At 44.6% G+C, this 20,249-nt stretch overlaps 2 protein-coding genes across 2 annotated transcripts in view; one reads left to right on the top strand and one right to left on the bottom strand.

Annotated features, from left to right (window-relative positions):
- Positions 1-1,565: 1,565 nt before the first annotated feature.
- LOC129861283 (zinc finger protein PLAGL2-like) lies at positions 1,566-6,881 on the top strand. The gene is made up of 2 exons (XM_055932563.1): positions 1,566-1,946; positions 2,316-6,881. Exons 1-2 carry the CDS (start codon positions 1,672-1,674, stop codon positions 3,796-3,798), a joined length of 1,758 nt encoding a protein of 585 aa, XP_055788538.1. The 5' UTR covers positions 1,566-1,671; the 3' UTR covers positions 3,799-6,881.
- A 6,598-nt stretch (positions 6,882-13,479) lies between these two features.
- LOC129861282 (transmembrane 9 superfamily member 4-like) overlaps positions 13,480-20,249 on the bottom strand; it is a 31,497-nt gene continuing 24,727 nt past the window's right edge. Inside the window, exons 15-17 of the mRNA XM_055932562.1 lie at positions 16,672-16,791; positions 16,357-16,446; positions 13,480-16,258 (exon numbers count right to left, since the gene is read on the bottom strand). Of these exons, the coding sequence (XP_055788537.1) occupies positions 16,109-16,258; positions 16,357-16,446; positions 16,672-16,791 (360 nt within the window). The 3' untranslated portion in view covers positions 13,480-16,108. The remainder of the gene's footprint in view (positions 16,259-16,356; positions 16,447-16,671; positions 16,792-20,249) is intronic.

The following is a 20,249-nucleotide window of genomic DNA, read 5'->3' as shown; positions in this document are numbered from 1 at the left end:
AAGTCTACACTTGTTGTATTCGGTGCATGTGACAAATACACTTTGATTATTATTATTATTATTATTGTTATATAGCACTCAAACTTCATCCAGAAATATAACTACAGTAGTTTAATATCCCCCACAAACAGATTTCCATTTTAAACTGAACAAATTAGACCAGTGTTGTTCTCATCTAAAGTCAGGACTTTTACAGTAGTTTGAGGACTCTGTTGAATTATGCAGCTGCCAGGTACCGAAGCAGCAGGTTTTAGGAAGCGCTCGTTAATGACGTAAACACCTTGAGGGCTTTAGTGTGAATCACTGTTTTCTGTAGGATTATGTGAGCCTTTTATCCTGTTTCATAACATGTACATGCATGTACACACACACACGCACGCACGCACACACACACACACACACACACACACACAATGCCTGCTTTGTACACCCTACATTTATTTTTTTGGTTTAAGCCACCCAACATGATAAGGACATGTAAAGTATATTATATAGATGATGATGTGGCAAATGCTCAGTGGATAAGACATACATAGATGAATACTGTGACGAGTGGGATGACTGAATGACTCAACTACTGGAAATGAACAGTATTTTAACAGACATTCCTATTAGTCACTTTGCAGTTGTGTACCACTATGTCACATTGTCCTTTACTGCCCCCTAGTGTCCAACTGGTGTTTGTGTTTGTACTGGAACTCTGTAACCATCAAAAAGTCACAAGTCAAGTTTTCATAGCAGAAAACCGATATCAGTCAATAGGCTCAGATTTGGGCCTGGATTCAATCCGTATCACAAAAGTATTGCGGAAGATTTGTGTTATAGCTAGAATGAAATTAAAATGAAATGTTCCCGTGTTCACGGAGACTGCATTCAGGGTAAAGGCTGAATATGTCGGCTCAATTGGACATTTATTTGTTTACTCTAATCTTCTGCGATATTTCCACGATAATTCTGCGATACGGATTGAATCCAGTCTCTGGTCAGGAATATTCTTTATTGGCTCATTAGCTAAAATGTGTGTATTTGTGGCAAAATTCATGAATACAATAAGAAAAACAGGATTTACTAATGTCTCACTTTTATTTTCTTTACAGGGGAATAAAGATGCAGAGAAGCATTTCCTACTCACCTCCAACCATAGCCGTTGGGACTGGGTGAGAGAAAGAGAGAGAGGGAGAGAGAAAGAGCGAGAGAGCGGGATAGGGAGAGAGAGAGAGAGAAAGAGAGAGAGAGGGATAGGGAGAGAGAAAGAGAGATAGAGAGAGAGAGAGAGAGAGAGAGGGAGAAAAAGAAAGGGAGAGAGAAAGAGAGAGAGGGATAGGGAGAGAGAAAGAGAGAAAGAGAGAGAGAGAGAAAGAGAGGGAGAGAGAGAGAGAGAGAGAGAGAGGGAGAAATAGGGAGAGAGTGAAAAAAGGAGCTCCACAGACAGAAGGACCAGTTCTCACATAGTAATAAACAAGTACACAAATACTTGTGTTTTTCAGCAGACATTGACAACAACAGCACTATCTAGACCGTAGCCCCCCCCCCCCCCCCCCCCCCCCCCACGGCCTACCCGGCCCCGCCTGGAGCCACGCCCTTCACTGCACCCCACCACTGCCGACGTAGAGCCTGGAAGGCAGGGGAGCCACGGCCGGGATTTCATGGCAACAGCACCCTAGGGCTGCCATGGCAGCTGCTGCCGCCGATGCCCCACGCCATATTACCGCACTGACGCCGGAGGACGAGGAAGGAAGAGCCGCTGCCAAGCTGTACGGAGGCACTACCCTGCCACGGACAGAGAGAGAGAGAGAAGGAGAGAGGGAAGAGCGAGCCAGTGGGACTTTGTTTGGTTCCCAGGATAAACTTCGGCTTCACGCTTTCTGTCACACGGGAGAGAAACCCTTCCACTGCTCCCAGCCACACTGCACGAAGGCCTTCAGCTCCAAATATAAACTGTTCAGGTAAAACATCACCAAAAGTTTTTAAACTTTTAATGTTTCCTCTAAAACACTTTCACAGACTAACTTGTATCTCTCTCTCTCTCTCTCTCTCGCTCTCTTTCTTTTTCTCTCTCTCTCTCTCTCTCTCTCTCTCGCTTTCTTTCTTTTTCTCTCTCTCTTTCTCGCTCTCTCGCTCTTTCTCTTTCTCTTTCTCTCGCTCTTTCTCTTTCTCTCTCTCTCTCTCTCTCTCTCTCTTTCTCTCTCTCTCTCTCTCTCTCTCTCTTTCTCTTTCTCTCTCTTTCTCTCTCTTTCTCTCTCTCTCTCTTTCTCTCTCTTTTTCTCTCTCTTTCTTTCTGTCTCTCTCTCTCTCTCTTTCTCTTCGTTATCCAGGCATATGGCCACACACTCTCCGCAGAAAACTCACCAGTGCTCGTTCTGCGAGAAAATGTTTCACCGCAAAGATCACCTGAAGAACCACCTGCAGACCCATGACCCCAACAAAGAGGCCTTCAAGTGTGAGGAATGTGGCAAGCACTACAACACCAAGCTGGGCTACAAGCGTCATGTGGCCATGCATTCAGCCACGGCTGGGGACCTCACCTGTAAGGTGTGCCTGCAGAGCTACGAGACTACCCCTGCACTGCTGGAGCATCTCAAGAGCCACTCGGGCAAGTCCTCCGGAGGTGCCAAGGAGAAGAAGCACCCGTGTGACCACTGTGACCGCCGCTTCTACACACGGAAGGACGTGCGTCGCCACATGGTGGTCCACACCGGCAGAAAGGACTTCCTGTGTCAGTACTGCGCCCAGCGCTTCGGCAGGAAGGACCACCTGACGCGGCATGTGAAGAAGAGCCACTCTCAGGAGCTGCTGAAGATAAAGACGGAGCCTCCGGACATGCTAGGCATGCTGGGCTCTGGCTCCTCCCCCTGCACTGTCAAAGAGGAGCTCAGCCCCATGATGTGCAGCATGGGTTCCAACAAAGACCCCACGCTGGCCAAGCCGTTCCCCAGCGGCACCTCCTTCCCCATGGGCATGTACAACCCCCACCACCTCCAGGCCATGTCCAACCCTGGGGTGGGCCACCACCACTCTCTGATGCCTGGCTCCTTGTCCACTGCCATGGGGATGGGCTGCCACATGGAGCCCCCCCTCCACCACCCCCATCACCCGCACCACCACCACCACCACCACTACCATCACCACCACATCCAACACTCTCCCCCGCTGCCCCACCTGCAGCAGCCCCAACAGCACCAGCAGCAACAGCACGCCCAGCCGCCGCCCAAGTACCAGCTGGGATCTACCTCATACCTGCTGGACAAGCCTCTCAAAGTGGAGATGGAGAGCTTTCTCATGGATCTGCAGAGTGGGCTGCCGGGCCACCACTCAGGCGATCATCATCATGCTGCTTCCTCGCCCCCCAAGGAGGGACTAGAGCACCCCTCAGGCCTGACAGACGAGCTGTGTGGGGACCCCCTCCTGTCCAAGAACCCTGCTGTCATCGCTGAGGCTCTGTGCGCTGCTAACATGGACTTCTCTCACCTGCTGGGCTTCCTGCCCCTCAACCTGCCCCCCAACCTGCCCCCATACAACGCCCCCATGAGCACAGCAGGGCTTGTCATGAGCTACACCTCGTCTACCCCTGCCTCCTCCTCTTCCTCCTCTTCGTCATCCTCATCCTTGCATGCTGCCGAGCCCCACACCGTTGCCACAGCTGCAGCCGCACCTCTTACCTCTTTGCAACCTCAACCTCCGGAGCAGCAGGGTTCCAGCGGGTGCCTGGGTCTAGGGCCCCTGCACACTCTCCCGCCAGTGTTTAGCTCCAGCCTCAGCACGACCACCCTGCCTCGCTTTCACCAGGCCTTCCAATGAGGGGCCACCAGGCCTGGCCCGGTCCCTACCCCTTCATCCTCAGCTCACTGCCTGGGCGCCCAAGGTCCATGGGCCTGCTGGCCGCAAGGACGGTGATAAAAACACATGAACACTTAGAAGCCTTAATTGAATCACACAAAAGCTTTTGATTAGAGAAAACAGAACCCTTTATTGAAACAAAAGGGAAAAGATGAGACATTTTAAAACAAAACTTTCTTTCTATCTTTTAGTTATAACCTCTCCCACCAACCTATCTCCCTGATCCATGATCCCCTCTCCCACCAACCTATCTCCCTGATCCATGATCCCCTCTCCCACCAACCTATCTCCCTGATCCATGATCCCCTCTCCCACCAACCTATCTCCCTGATCCATGATCCCCTCTCCCACCAACCTATCTCCCTGATCCATGATCCCCTCTCCCACCAACCTATCTCCCTGATCCATGATCCCCTCTCCCACCAACCTATCTCCCTGATCCATGATCCCCTCTCCCACCAACCTATCTCCCTGATCCATGATCCCCTCTCCCACCAACCTATCTCCCTGATCCATGATCCCCTCTCCCATCAACATATCTCCCTGATCCATGATCCCCTCTCCCTTTATTATGTAACTAGTAGGCAGCATCAGTAGGCCTGAAGGCATGGTACTGCTACTTTATAAAGTAATAATATTAGGAAAAAAATCAAAGATTAATTTTAGAGAAGATGTTTTGAAGTGGATGAAATATAATTTTCTTGCTTTTCCAAATGTGACTGAACTTGCTAGATTATCTCACCTATGAGTGTAAAGGTCTGAACCACCTGCCCAGAAACACACCCTGTCTGTCATCATCACCGTCAGGGGGAAAATATACCCTGTCTGTCATCATCACCGTCAGGGGGAAAACACACCCTGTCTGTCATCATCACCGTCAGGGGGAAAACACACCCTGTCTGTCATCATCACCGTCAGGGGGAAAATATACCCTGTCTGTCATCATCACCGTCAGGGGGAAAACACACCCTGTCTGTCATCATCACCGTCAGGGGGAAAATATACCCTGTCTGTCATCATCACCGTCAGGGGGAAAACACACCCTGTCTGTCATCATCACCGTCAGGGGGAAAATATACCCTGTCTGTCATCATCACCGTCAGGGGGAAAACACACCCTGTCTGTCATCATCACCGTCAGGGTGAAAACATACCCTGTCTGTCATCATCACCGTCAGGGGGAAAACACACCCTGTCTGTCATCATCACCGTCAGGGGGAAAACACACCCTGTCTGTCATCATCACCGTCAGGGGGAAAATATACCCTGTCTGTCATCATCACCGTCAGGGGGAAAACACACCCTGTCTGTCATCATCACCGTCAGGGGGAAAATACACCCTGTCTGTCATCATCACCGTCAGGGGGAAAATATACCCTGTCTGTCATCATCACCGTCAGGGGGAAAACACACCCTGTCTGTCATCATCACCGTCAGTGGGAAAATACACCCTGTCTGTCATCATCACCGTCAGGGGGAAAACACACCCTGTCTGTCATCATCACCGTCAGGGGGAAAACACACCCTGTCTGTCATCATCACCGTCAGGGGGAAAACACACCCTGTCTGTCATCATCCCCGTCAGGGGAAAGATTAATGAAGGAATGAAGTGATAATTCCCCGCCAACATTGCCCTATAGGCCAGCATTGCCCTCCTCCAATAGGCCAGCATTGCCCTCCTCCAATAGGCCAGCATTGCCCTCCTCCAATAGGCCAGCATTGCCCTCCTCCAATAGGCCAACATTGCCCTCCTCCAATAGGCCAGCATTGCCCTCCTCCAATAGGCCAGCATTGCCCTCCTCCAATAGGCCAGCATTGCCCTCCTCCAATAGGCCAGCATTGCCCTCCTCCAATAGGCCAGCATTGCCCTCCTCCAATAGGCCAACATTGCCCTCCTCCAATAGGCCAACATTGCCCTCCTCCAATAGGCCAACATTGCCCTCCTCCAATAGGCCAACATTGCCCTCCTCCAATAGGCTACAACCACACTAAAAATATCTCAGAGAAAGACTCGAACAACTGATTAATGTTATGACTCATAGAGGCAGATCAGTTGTCCAGAAAGTATAAAACAGAGTTGATTAACATTGATAACCAACGCTGCCAAACACAGCGACCAGTGGCGCCCACATATTTAATGACAAAGATATGTGAAAACATCTGAGTCGTTAGAAAACATGCCAAGTCATGCTGGTTTTATCTTGTTTTTCTAGAGAAGCATTTTTTTTTTTTGCAGAAGGCTCTTCACCTTTCAGAATCTCTTTGGCTAACCCTCAGTGATGATGACCCTGTTTGGTTAAAAAACAAACTGTAAAAGCTGCTCTTGAAAACAGGTCATTACCAGTATTTGACTCATGATGATTTTCCTTCCTTAAACTGTCTTCCTTCCAGTATTTGTTTTAAGAAGTCTCCATGGTAACAATATGCCACACATTACTGATATGTATTTTTCGGGGGGAAGAAAACAAATATATTTTCTCTCTGTTAGAGATGCATGGTAATAACCACCCTGACATATGTGAATAGCAAACAAAGATGACAACGATGACATTGAGGAAAACGTCTAAAAGAATGTTATTGCAGTGTACAACATATCTCATCAAAAATGAATATTATAATTGCTTTTATCTCAGTAAGGTGTATTTAGGAAGACATGTTAAAACAAAGTGATGATGTTTTTTTAATGTCTGGCAGGTTTATTGTATCTGGCATTTTATTGCTCAAAAAAGGATGAAGTATTAGCTTTGCTCTTTAGCTTTTCTCCGCTGTATTCATTCTTCAACCTTTACCTTTATCTCTATCTTTATCTTTATCTCTACCTTTACCTTTATCCTTATCTTTACCTTTATCTTTACCTTTATCTCTACCTTTACCTTTATCTTTACCTTTATCCTTATCTTTACCTTTACCTTTATCTCTACCTTTATCTTTATCTTTATCTCTACCTTTATCTTTACATTTATCTCTACCTTTACCTTTATCTCTGCCTTTATCTGTATCCTTATCTCTACCTTTATCTTTATCCTTACCTTTATCTTTACCTTTATCTCTACCTTTATCTTTATCCTTACTTTTATCTCTATCTTTACCTTTATCTTTACCTTTATCTTTACCTTTACCTTTGTCTTTATCTTTATCTTTATCTTTACCTTTATCTCTACCTTTATCTTTATCCTTACCTTTATCTCTATCTTTACCTTTATCTTTACCTTTATCTTTACCTTTACCTTTGTCTTTATCTTTATCTTTATCTTTACCTTTATCTTTACCTTTACCTTTGTCTTTACCTTTATCTTTATCTACTTGAGTTAGTAGCAGAAAGTTGGATTGTGGATTTGATGTTTTATTAGGCTGTTAGTGGAATAGTAATGAATTAGCAGTCGACATAGATAACATTAATAGACTCTCCAGTTTCATTCTCTACTTTCTCAGTATGAAACCCAACCCGACCCTAAGTAAACGAAGCGATACCATTTTACATGCCTTTTTCTTCATATTCACCAGCTTTTTGAAAACTTAAGCCCAAAGTTCTAAAACTATAACAGGTGCTCTTATGTGTGTCCCGTGAGTTATGTTTGTAGGATGGACAACGTTAAAAGATAGATAGATTCTGCCTGGAGAGTACAAGGACTAAACATTATGGTATGAATATCATCCTCTTGGTTTGCAACTTGTCTCAAACCTCTTGACTTTGTCTGTTTGAGTACTGAGCCCAGTCCACAGGCATCTATTAGTGAATACGTAGTTTCAAGTATAAGTCAAGTAGACATTTTTTTTAAAGAAATACAAACGTAAGGAAAATAAAACACACGGCTGCTTTTAGCTATGGTTGCCCAGCGACTGTAAGGCACAAGAACATTTCAGTAGTTCCGTTTTGAAGTGTTTCCCTTCCTCTCCTCTACTCATCCTCACTCAGCTGCTTCCTAGATTCAAGAGAAAAGAGTCTATCTAAAAAAGAAAAAGGAGAATATCCAGAACAGACAAGTCACCAGCCTGCTCTTTGACATTCAAAGCATGGGACGCCTGACTGGGATATTTCTTAATCGTTTTTGTTGTTGTTGTCATATGCTATATTACTTTCTGTTTGTTATAACAGGACCTCGAAACAACACAACACATCACCTCATTTTGTTATTTTGTTTTTCTTACCAAAACCCGGAGAGAGGAAACTAAATCTTGCACAATTGCTCATTAAAATCCATGTTGTATTATTATTTGGATTTAAGTTCATGTTTGTTTGGCTGTTACAAATAGTGCCACTGCCAACCAATGCTTGTGAGGTAATAAGTGCAGGTATGTTCAAGTTGACACCTACCAGTCTATCCCTGGAAAATCATCCTCTAGGCTGATACATTGTCTAAACTATGAACATTTAATGATTGATCATGATACATGCGATTCTTACATTTTAAAGAGTTTGACTGTTTCTTACAGAGGAAATTGGATATAAATATTGACATAAAATGTTTAAAAAAAAGGAAAGGTTCTGCCTAAAACATAGCCTTTTTCTATCAAGTATACATTTTAAAAGAGCATGGCTATGTTCAATTCCAGACCAAATTGTAGGATTCAATTGTAGCATTTATCTTTTTATTAATTTATTGATAAAACAAATTAAAAGTAATTAGCATTGACTTTGTCCTCTCTGGGTTTCTGTGAGCTAATCTGAATTCTAGCACTTTCAACCTTTTAAAAAAAAATAGTTTTTATTTTCTTTTAACATTTCATCTTATACGTTGATATGTTTCTTTCATTTGTATTTGATCCTGTATATGTATGTGCCATTAGTTTGATGTGTAGATTTGATCAACCTTTGTGTATTTTTCTCCAAAAGAATAACAGTATTTTTTGATAAGACTTTTCACTAATACCTTCTTTCATGTGTCCCCACTCCCTTCCTCAGCCCGTTGGGTAACCAGCGTGGCCTTCTCTAGTGAAATTGTATCTAACCCAACCACAAATATATTCTACAACTGAGTATCTGTAACAGAGAGCATGGTGAACGGTATACATCGTTGTCCCTAGGACATCGCATTCATCATCTGGAGCAGAAGGACTACCAGATCCACCTCTTCTTCAAGGTAAAACAAGAGCAGGTCCTGTTCTCCGACAGATGTGACATAGTTCCATTTAACAGCACATTATCTGGGGAACCCAGTTTTAAAGCACTTTTTTATTTAGCACGCATGTTCATAACAACTGACTGACGCGTGACTGAAAAGGGTTGTACTACTGCCTAGTAGCTAGAAAACACTTGTCGCTTCTAGACAGATTCAGGCAGTCTTGAAATTAATATTGTACAACACTCTGTATTGATCATGCTGTGCCAAGACAGGGCTTGCTATAGAGAAGGCACGTAAGTCTCCATCTGCCCCAGTTTACAGTAGACTTCACCCCACACATAACAGTTTACAGTAGACTTCACCTCACACATAACAGTTTACAGTAGACTTCACCCCACACATAACAGTTTACAGTAGACTTCACCCCACACATAACAGTTTACAGTAGACTTCACCCCACACATAACAGTTTACAGTAGACTTCACCCCACACATAACAGTTTACAGTAGACTTCACCCCACACGTAACAGTTTACAGTAGACCTCACCCCACACATAACAGTTTACAGTAGACTTCACCCCACACATAACAGTTTACAGTAGACTTCACCCCACACATAACAGTTTACAGTAGACCTCACCCCACACGTACCAGTTTACAGTAGACTTCACCTCACACATAACAGTTTACAGTAGACTTCACCTCACACATAACAGTTTACAGTAGACCTCACCCACACATAACAGTTTACAGTAGACTTCACCCCACACATAACAGTTTACAGTAGACCTCACCCCACACGTAACAGTTTACAGTAGACTTCACCCCACACATAACAGTTTACAGTAGACTTCACCCCACACGTAACAGTTTACAGTAGACTTCACCCCACACGTAACAGTTTACAGTAGACTTCACCCCACACGTAACAGTTTACAGTAGACCTCACCCCACACGTAACAGTTTACAGTAGACTTCACCCCACACGTAACAGTTTACAGTAGACTTCACCCCACACATAACAGTTTACAGTAGACTTCACCCCACACGTAACAGTTTACAGTAGACTTCACCCCACACGTAACAGTTTACAGTAGACTTCACCCCACACGTAACAGTTTACAGTAGACTTCACCCCACACGTAACAGTTTACAGTAGAGGTGATAGAAATGCTAATAATTCATTGGTGGAAGAAAACTAAAGTACTTGTTGGAGGCAGCAGTAAATGCTACATTTTGCAGAGCTAACCTTGGGAAGTGGCCTTTTCAGGAGTATTTTAGCAGTACCTCAGTATCCTTAGGATGACCTAATCATGAGTCCATCCCACTCGTTTTTGGAGAGATACCTCTGCTCTACCCCTGAGAGGGCCTACCTCTGACAGTGGTGTTATGATTCAACGCATCAGGTCATTGGTTAATGAACGGCTGTGGAAGTAATGTCTGGCCTTCAGTTTTGACAGAGTGCGGAGCGGATGGTTTCGCTACAGCGCCTCGTTGGTTCATTGCCTAGCCTGTTCATTGCCTCGTTGGTTCATTGCCTCGCCTGTTCATTTCCTCGCCTGTTCATTGCCTCGCCTGCACCTACCAGAGATGCACTTGTCCTCACCGTTCCTCTGTTAGTAGGTGAACAACACAGAATTTAAGGGAATTATTTGATACATTTTAAGTCAGAAAACCAATTGGATTTCATGAATGCTTTTTTTTTCTAGTGAGAAACTGGGTACTGTCTGGTGAAGACAAAATCCACATGTAGTTTTATATATATTTTAGCTTAATGTAAGTCTTGCATTCTAAGCTTTTTGTGTATCTGTTTAGTGACATAGACATTTATTTTTTAGTACTTGCTTATTACAACCAACTCTGGAAAAAAAGGTGAACAAAACAAAAATGGAATATTTGCATTCATCCTTACACTATTTTATATAGCATGGAGTTTATCAACTACAGGGGGAATTGTATACAAATATTCTTCAGAGAAAAACGTAGCTTTTTTTTTGTTTGTTACATATCTCACATGCAATCAGTTGCTGCAATGTAAAGTGATAGATTTGTCTATTGTCTGATCCAAAGAGACGACATAACAGCAAACCTCTTTACTTATTGTACAGTACATTGTACCTTTGACTTGTCATGTGTTATGTTGAAATTATTAAAAGACAAATTCACGGTTTCATGCGTTTTTTTACTCCTTTGTCTTTTGAAAGGAGGATGGTTAGAACACAGAACAGTTGGAGGACGGTTAGAACACAGAACAGTTGGAGGACGGTTAGAACACAGAACAGTTGGAGGACGGTTAGAACACAGAACAGTTGGAGGACGGTTAGAACACAGAACAGTTGGAGGATGGTTAGAACACAGAACAGTTGGAGGATGGTTAGAACACAGAACAGTTGGAGGATGGTTAGAACACAGAACAGTTGGAGGATGGTTAGAACACAGAACAGTTGGAGGATGGTTAGAACACAGAACAGTTGGAGGATGGTTAGAACACAGAACAGTTGGAGGATGGTTAGAACACAGAACAGTTGGAGGATGGTTAGAACACAGGTTGGACTAAACAGACTCATGCTGAAAAAGGCAGTGTCACAGTGCCTTCAGAATGTATTCAGACCCCTGGACTTTTTCCACGTTGTTGCGTTACAACCTGAATTTAAAATAGACGTTATGTGACTGATCTACACATAATAACCCCATAATGTCAAAGTGGAATTATACACTGCTGAAAAAAATAAAGGGAACACTTAAACAACACAATGTAACTCCAAGTCAATCACACTTCTGTGAAATCAAACTGTCCACTTAGGAAGCAACACTGATTGACAATAAATTTCACATGCTGTTGTGCAAATGGAATAGACAAAAGGTGGAAATTATAGGCAATTAGTAAGACACCCCCAATTAAGGAATGGTTCTGCAGGTGGTGACCACAGACCACTTTTCAGTTCCTATGCTTCCTGGCTGATGTTTTGGTCACTTTTGAATGCTGGCGGTGCTTTCACTCTAGTGGTAGCATGAGACGGAGTCTACAACCCACACAAGTGGCTCAGGTAGTGCAGTTCATCCAGGATGGCACATCAATGCGAGCTGTGGCAAAAAGGTTTGCTGTGTCTGTCAGCGTAGTGTCCAGAGCATGGAGGCGCTACCAGGACACAGGCCAGTACATCAGGAGACGTGGAGGAGGCCGTAGGAGGGCAACAACCCAGCAGCAGGACCGTTACCTCCGCCTTTGTGCAAGGAGGAGCACTGCCCGAGCCCTGCAAAATGACCTCCAGCACATGTAACAACACCTGCACAGGATCGGTACTTCCGAACATCACACCTGCGGGACAGGTACAGGATGGCAACAACAAATGCCCGAGTTACACCAGGAACGCACAATCCCTCCATCAGTACTCAGACTGTCTGCAATAGGCTGAGAGAGGCTGGACTGAGGGCTTGTAGGCCTGTGTAAGGCAGGTCCTCACCAAACATCACCGGCAACAATGTCGCCTATGGGCACAAACCCATCATCGCTGGACCAGACAGGACTTGCAAAAAGTGCTCTCACTGACGAGTCGCGGTTTCGTCTCACCGGGGGTGATGGTCGGATTCACGTTTATCGTTGAAGGAATGAACGTTACACCGAGGCCTGTACTGCGGAGCGGGATCGAATTGGAGGTGGAGGGTCCGTCATGGTCTGGAGCGGTGTGTCACAGCATCATCAGACTGAGCTTGTTGTCATTGCAGGCAATCTCAACGCTGTGCGTTACAGGGAAGACAACCTCCTCCCACATGTGGTACCCTTCCTGCAGGCTCATCCTGACATGACAATGCCACCAGCCATACTGCTCGTTCCGTGTGTGATTTCCTGCTAGACAGGAATGTCAGTGTTCTGCCATGGCCAGCGAAGACCCCGGATCTCAATCCCATTGAGCATGTCTGGGACCTGTTGGATCAGAGGGTGAGGGCTAGGGCCATTCCCCCAAGAAATGTCAGGGAACTTGCAGGTGCCTTGGTGGAAGAGTGGGGTAACATCTCACAGCAAGAACTGACAAATCTGGTGCAGTCCATGAGGAGGAGATGCACTACAGTACTTAATGCAGCTGGTGGCCACACCAGATACTGACTGTTACTTTTGATTTTGACCCCCCCTTGGTTCAGGGACACATTATTCCATTTCTGGAAGTGACATGTCTGTGGAACTTGTTCAGTTTATGTCTCAGTGGTTGAATCTTATGTTCATACAAATATTTACACGTGTTAAGTTTGCTGAAAATAAACCGCAGTCGACAGTGAGACGTTTCTTTTTTGTTGTTGCAGAGTTTATGTATACCTACACTAAGAGAAACACTCTCTATTACATTTACAGGATACAGACTGTGCTATAGATACAAAAAATAGAAATGAAACTCCAAAATGGTTTTGATACACAATGTGTAATCTGATACCAACCCTCAAGACACACAGCATAGACAACACCACAATGGCACTTCAGCTTTACTCTGGCTTTATCTAGTGAATGTAAAATGAACACGCACAAAATCCCAGCAGACAACCATTCATGGCATAAATGAATACATAAAAAGGAGACTTATTCAAATTCCAACGAATCAGCACTTTAATTGTTTCATACATTATATAACTGGACATTCTGTAAAGAAAACAGGAGGAAATAAGTTTCTTAAAAACCATAGTTTTGGCTAAAACAATGACATGATCTTTATACATACAGTCAAGAGCCACACAACAGGGGGAAAAAAAACCAATACGTGTTGCATTTACATACATAGTAGACAGTCATTCACACACATTCACAGCTCATGTCAATCAAAAGCACATCTGTAGAAAATCTCTCCTGGAATTTTGTTTGTTGGGCCCAGGTTAAGAAGTCTGTCTGTGGATCAGGAACACTTTCAGACACTAGCAGAGGGGAGGAAAAGGCTGCTAATGTGGAGGTGAATGTGAGAGAGATGCAGAGAGAACCTGTTCAAGGGAGAGTAGAGACAGGGTCAGAGAGAATTCATTCAGTGGTTCACTGTATTATCATTCACCCAGAACGGAGTAATTCCCTCTCAGCACCGGTTCCCTCGCCGTTCTCTTCCAGTGCAGTTCTATCCCAAAAACCCTCTGCTGTGCGAGATCGCACCTCTACCAGACTGTCTGTTTCTATGCTCTTTAATCAACAACAAAAACTGGTGATAATCTAGTGGGGTAGTAATGTTGACCTGAAGGTTATGTTCTTGAAAGCTCAGCTCTCAAATTTATTTAAACATTTTCCTGGACTTATAAAGGTCCATGGATCATCATTTTTGGTGCAGGACTAGGCTTAATCTGGGCCTGGGAAACTGGCACTTAGAATGACGTTTTATAGCCTTCGTTTACACAGGCTTTACACAATTCGGACATTTTTCTCTCTCACTTTCTCGTTTGACCAACCAGATCTTAGATAAAAATAAAATAAAAATTGGGCTGCTGGTGTAATCAGATCCATAGAGTAAAATATGTCCAAGATAGAAAGGTCTTTAATGTTTTTAGTCCCCAACACCCTAATGGAACATTCTATCTGTTGTGTCGGGCCAGTGTTTCAACATGCAGGATCTTCAGCATCAGTCTCAACCTTCAGAGGAACTGCAGCTACAAGAGGGTGTGAACCCTCGGTGAGAAAGTCCAACTCTGGGTAATAGAGCCGGTGTTTACACAGGCAGGCCAATTCAGCTCTTTTGCCAATAATCGGCATTTTGACCAATCAGATGAGCTCTTTTGCCAATAATTGTGGAAAATATCAGAAGTGGGCTCCGTGTGTAAAGACAGCCAGATAGAGTAAACCCAGTGAAGGACCAGCTGATTCCTATCCACTGAATCTAAAACACATTGGCAATCTTGTACAGCACTGATTGGGCCTGTTGTTTATGGGAAACACAACAGTCCTTCATTTAGAGGATGTTTATGGGAAACAACTGTACTCCATTTTAGAGGTTGTTTATGGGAAACTGTACTCCATTCAGACGCTCATTGACAGAACCCTGTGTTGCCAAGGCGATCCTAGTAGAGACATTGATGCTCAGGGATCACCGACACCGATAGATAACATCTGTTAGAATAGCAGGTGCGTCTCACTGAACTAGGTGTTAAAATCAAAACAAAAGATCGTTATGAAACCAAAGATCAATCTCATCCTTTTCCCCCCAAAAACAACTGCATAGTTCAGTGAGACCATGTAGCTGTTTACATTGACTCGTAATGTAATGGTGTCCAACCATTTTAAAACAAGTCGTTTTTCCCCAGGCTAAAGCTCATAAACTAGAAAGGTGATTTGAAGATGAGAAATACTACTTTTCCATCAACATTTACTTTTGTTCCATAACATGTAATATTTCAACCACCTTAAGCCAACTCGACTTCCCTAGCACAGCAGATTAATTGATCATGGAAGTAGTATTTGCAGAGGAGAATTTCATTTTACACTTCTACACAATCGCTTACCTCAATGTGAGAGATTTTTTCTCTCCAGGAAAAAACCATTTTGATTCTGATTTTAGTTGTGGTTGAAATGGTCACGTCAGGACACAGAAACCACAAGGGGAAGAAACTGAATATTGTAATATCCTTGTTCCAATGTTAGATTTCCATTTCCCAGCTAAACAAAATTATTCTTAGTGCCATTACCACCGGGTGACCTCCCAACCATCTGCAATAAAGATTATAAACTCAAATAAACTAACCTTACTAACTAACACACTGAGACAGAGAAACACACAGAGAGCGACAGACACAGAAAGACAGAAAGAGCGAGAAAGAGAAACAGAGACAAAGGTCAGACTAAAACATCTTACAGAGAAACTGATTTTAAAACAAAGTGAAGTTCTGAACCAATGCACTTCGTTGATTGTCGAACTCCAACAGCAGACACTAAAACATACAGACACTTTCAATTGACATGCTTTGGCCCATGTGTCCAGGGTGAAACACAGAAAAACATGGACTGTCCCAGAGGAACTCTGTCTCTGTGGACACCAATAACGGAGGGAGAGGGGAGCGTTGAGCTAGCAGGCAGCGTCATCTTGCTGTTCTCTCCCTATGCCTGTGGGTGGCACTGTTCCACAAAACCCACCTCATGCTTCCTTCCTTCCATACACAGAAGTCAGTGTTTGCTGGACATGAAGAATACAAAAATTAAAAAACGGAACAAGAAAATGTGGCAACAAAAAAAAACAGCAGCAGAAACAAAGTCAGTCGATTTTGACGGCAGCGTAGATCTTCCGTATGAACATGTATGCTGCGTAAAAGCCGATTGTCCCCGTGAGGAGCCAGAAGGACAGGACCATGAGAGCCGTGTAGCCAAAGTACAACAGGGAAGGAATAAACTCCACAATGTCCAGCTGGAAGAGAGAAACACACAACGTCAACTTGTTGTTAAGACAGCGACCAGCCAATCTAAGCACTCAAAACTTCATCTCAATACGTCTTCCACGGTTACCTTGTTGACAAAGTAGAAGATGGCGTAAACAAGGACGTAGAAGGCTGAGCCCCCTGATACCAGGAAGGTCCTCCACCACCACCGGTAGTCCTGCAGGAGACAGACAAGACAGTTGGTAACTCTGTGACGTCACAACTAGTGGAGCGACCCACTCATCATACTACTATACCACCTGCCTTCCCTATCCAGTTCCGCTGAGAACTGAATGTCTCTGAACTTCTCTACACACACACACACGCACACACAATGCTTTTACTGTGCAAAAGCCCCATCTATACACCCACACAGCAGCCACACAGCAGGGCCCCGTCTCACCTCTGCACAGAGCTGGAAGTAGACCATGACGATACTAATCTGGGAGCAGGACACCACCAGGATGATGAACACCAGGAAGAGGAAACCAAACAAGTAGTAGAACTGGTTCTCCCAGATGGCCTGCAGAGGGAGAACAGCTTACAGTCAGACAAACACCTTGTAGACCAGGGCCACATACAGCAGACAACATGGGTTAGACCAGGACCACGTACAGCAGAAACAACATGGGTTAGACCAGGACCACGTACAGCAGAGACAACATGGGTTAGACCAGGACCACGTACAGCGGATCAAACCCACGTACCATATGCAAACGTAGAAATACCATGTATAGATCTGATTTGTTATGCTTCTGCTGCGGCCCATCAATGTGGATGGCGGTGTTTCCTGTGGTCCACGATCCAACGCCTTGGTTTTTCTTGCCTAAAGGAGAGGTTGTTGTCCTGGCACCACACTGCCAAGTCTCCAACCTCCCCCCTGTAGAATGTCTCATCACCGTTGGTGATCAGCTCTACCACTGCAGTGTCGTCAGCAAACTTGGGAGTTGTAGTGGTGCTTGGCCACACAGGGAGGAGGGGGCTAAGCACAAACCGCTGAAGGGCCCCCGTGTTGAGGGTCAGCGTGGCGGAAGTGTTGTTGCCTACTTTCACCACCTGGGGTCGGCCCATGACGAAGTCCAGGATCCAGTTGTAGAGGGAGGTGTTCAGTCCCAGAGTCCTGAGCTTAGTGATGAACTTGAGAAGGCACTATGGTGTTGAACGCTGAGCTGTAGTCAATGAACAGCATTCTCACATAGGTGTTCCTCTTGTCCAGGTAGTAGAGCGCAGTGGAGGGCAATTGAGATGGCATCATCTGTTGGGTCTAGGGTGCCATAACCAGCCTCTCAAAGCACTTCATGATTACAGAGGAGTGCTACAGGGCGCTAGTCATTGTGGCAGGAAGCCTTTGAGTTCTTGGGGACAGGAATGATGGTGGTCAACTTGTGGGGAATCAGACTGGAACAAGGAGAGGTTGAAAATGACTGAAGATGCCTGCCAGCTGGTCTGAGCATGCTCTGAGAACGCACCCTGGAATACCATCCGGTCCCGTGGTCTTGAGAGTGTTGACCAGATACATTTTTTTAAAATAAGAATTTAGCAGACAATGTCATCCAGAGGGATTTACAGCAGCAATTAGGGTTAAGTGCCTTGCTCAAGGGCACAGACAGATTTTTCACCTAGTTGGCTCAGAGATTCGACCCAGCAATCTTTCGGTTACTGGCCCAATGCTCTTAACCGCTAGGCTACCTACCGAGTCATGATCTGATTTGCAGAAGGGGGAACGAGGGAGGCCCTTGGATGCCTGTTTGCGGGTTGAGTAACAGTGGGCTAGGACTTTATAGCCCTTACTGGTGAAAGAGACGTGTTGATACAGTGCCTTCGGAAAGTATTCAGACCCCTGGACTTTTCCCACGTTTTGTTACGTTACAGCCTTATTCTAAAATATATCAAATAAAAATATCCTCAATCTACACACAATACCCCATATTGACAAAGAGAAAACGGGTTTTTAGACATTTTTGCTAAAAAATAATAAAAAAAATACCTTATATACATAACTATTCAATGCAACTCGAAATTGAGCTAAGGTGCATCCTGTTTCCATTAATCATCCTTGGGATGTTTCTACAACTTGATTGGAGTTCACCTGTGGTAAATTCTATTGATTGGACATGATTTGGAAAGGCACACACCTGTCTATATAAGGTCCCACAGTTGACCGTGCATGTCAGAGTAAAAACCAAGTCATGAGGTGGAAGGACTTGTCCGTAGAGCTCCGAGACAGGATTGTGTCGAGGCACAGATCTGGGGAAGGTACCAAAACATTTCTGCAGCATTGAAGGTTCCAGCGGCCTCCATCATTCTTAAATGGAATACGTTTGGAACCACCAAGATTCTTCCTGGAGCTGGCCGCCCGGCCAAATTGAGCAATTGGGGGAGAAGGGCCTTGGTCAGAGATGTGACCAAGAACCCGATGGTCACTCTGACAGAGCTCCAGAGTTCCTCTGTGGAGATGGGAGAACCTTCCAGAAGGACAACCATCTCTGCAGCACTCCACCAATCAGGCCTTTATGGTAGAGTGGCCAGACAGAAGCCACTCCTCAGTGAAAGGCACACGACAGCCCCTTGGAGTTTGCCAAAAGGCACCTAAAGTACTCTCAGACCATGAGAAACAAGATTCTCTAGTCTGATGAAACCAAGATTGAACTCTTTGGTCTGAATGCCAAGCGTCATTTCTTGAGGAAACCTGGCACTATCCCCACGGTGAAGCAGGGTGGTGGCAGCATCATGCTGTGTGGATGTTTTTAAGCGACAGGGACTGGGAGACTAGTCAGGATCGAGGGAAAGCTGAACGGAGCGAAGTACAGAGAGATCCTTGATGAAAACCAGCTCCAGAGTGCTCAGGACCTCAGACTGGGGGGGGGGGGGCGAAGGTTGAACCCGATCGAACATCTCTGGAGAGGCGTGAAAATAGCAGTGACTCTCCCCATCCATCCTGACAGAGCTTGAGAGGATTTGCAGAGAAGAATGGGAGAAACTCCCCAAATACAGGTGTGCCAAGCTTGTAGCGTCACACCCAAGAAGACTCGAGGCTATAATCGCTGCCAAAGGTGCTTCAACAAAGTACTGAAAAGGATCTGAATACTTATTTAAATGTGATTTCAGTTTTTGCTTTGTCATTATGGGGTATTGTGATGTCATTACGGGGTATTGTGTGTACCGGTACATTTTTTTCCCCTCAATCTATTTAAACAATTTTAGAATAAGGCTTTAATGTAACAAAACATGGAAAAAGTCAAGGGGTCTGAATACTTTCCGAATGCACTGTAGAAGTTGGGCATGAAGTGTTTTAGTGAGGTGGAATTAAAATCACTGGCACAGAGAAAAAAGCAGCCTCCGGGCACATGCTTTCCTGCTTGTTTATAGCATCGTACAGTTTGTTAAGTGGCAGCTTGTTGTTGTTGTCCTGAGGTGTAATACATACAGCTGTCACGATAACAGATTAAAACTCTCTCGGGAGGTAGAAGGGTCGGCAATACATACAGCAGTCACGATAACAGATGAAAACTCTCTCGGGAGGTAGAAGGGTCGGCATTTGACAATCAGATAGGTTGAGACTTCCACTGCACACAAATCAAATCTTAAACGTCACATGCTTCACAAACAGGTGTAGACTAACAGTGAAATGCTTACTTGTTTTTGAAAGAAAAGCACATTTTTTTTGTCCAGTAAAATAACATCAAATTGATCCGAAATACAGTGTAGACATTGTTAATGTTGTAAATGACTTTTGTAGCTGGAAACGGCTGATTTTTTTAATGGAATATCTACATAGGCTTACAGAGGCTCATTATCAGCAACCATCACTCCTGTGTTCCAATGGCACGTTGTGTTAGCTAATCCAAGTTTATCATTTTAAAAGACTAATTGATCATTAGAAAACACTTTTTGCAATTATGCTAGCACAGCTGAAAACTTGTCCTGATTAAGGAAGCAATAAAACTGGCCTTCTTTAGACTAGTTGAGCATCTGGAGCAT

Source organism: Salvelinus fontinalis, chromosome 8 (genome assembly GCF_029448725.1).
Source record: "Salvelinus fontinalis isolate EN_2023a chromosome 8, ASM2944872v1, whole genome shotgun sequence".
Lineage (NCBI taxonomy): Eukaryota > Metazoa > Chordata > Actinopteri > Salmoniformes > Salmonidae > Salvelinus > Salvelinus fontinalis.
This window is presented reverse-complemented; position numbering and strand designations above follow the sequence as displayed.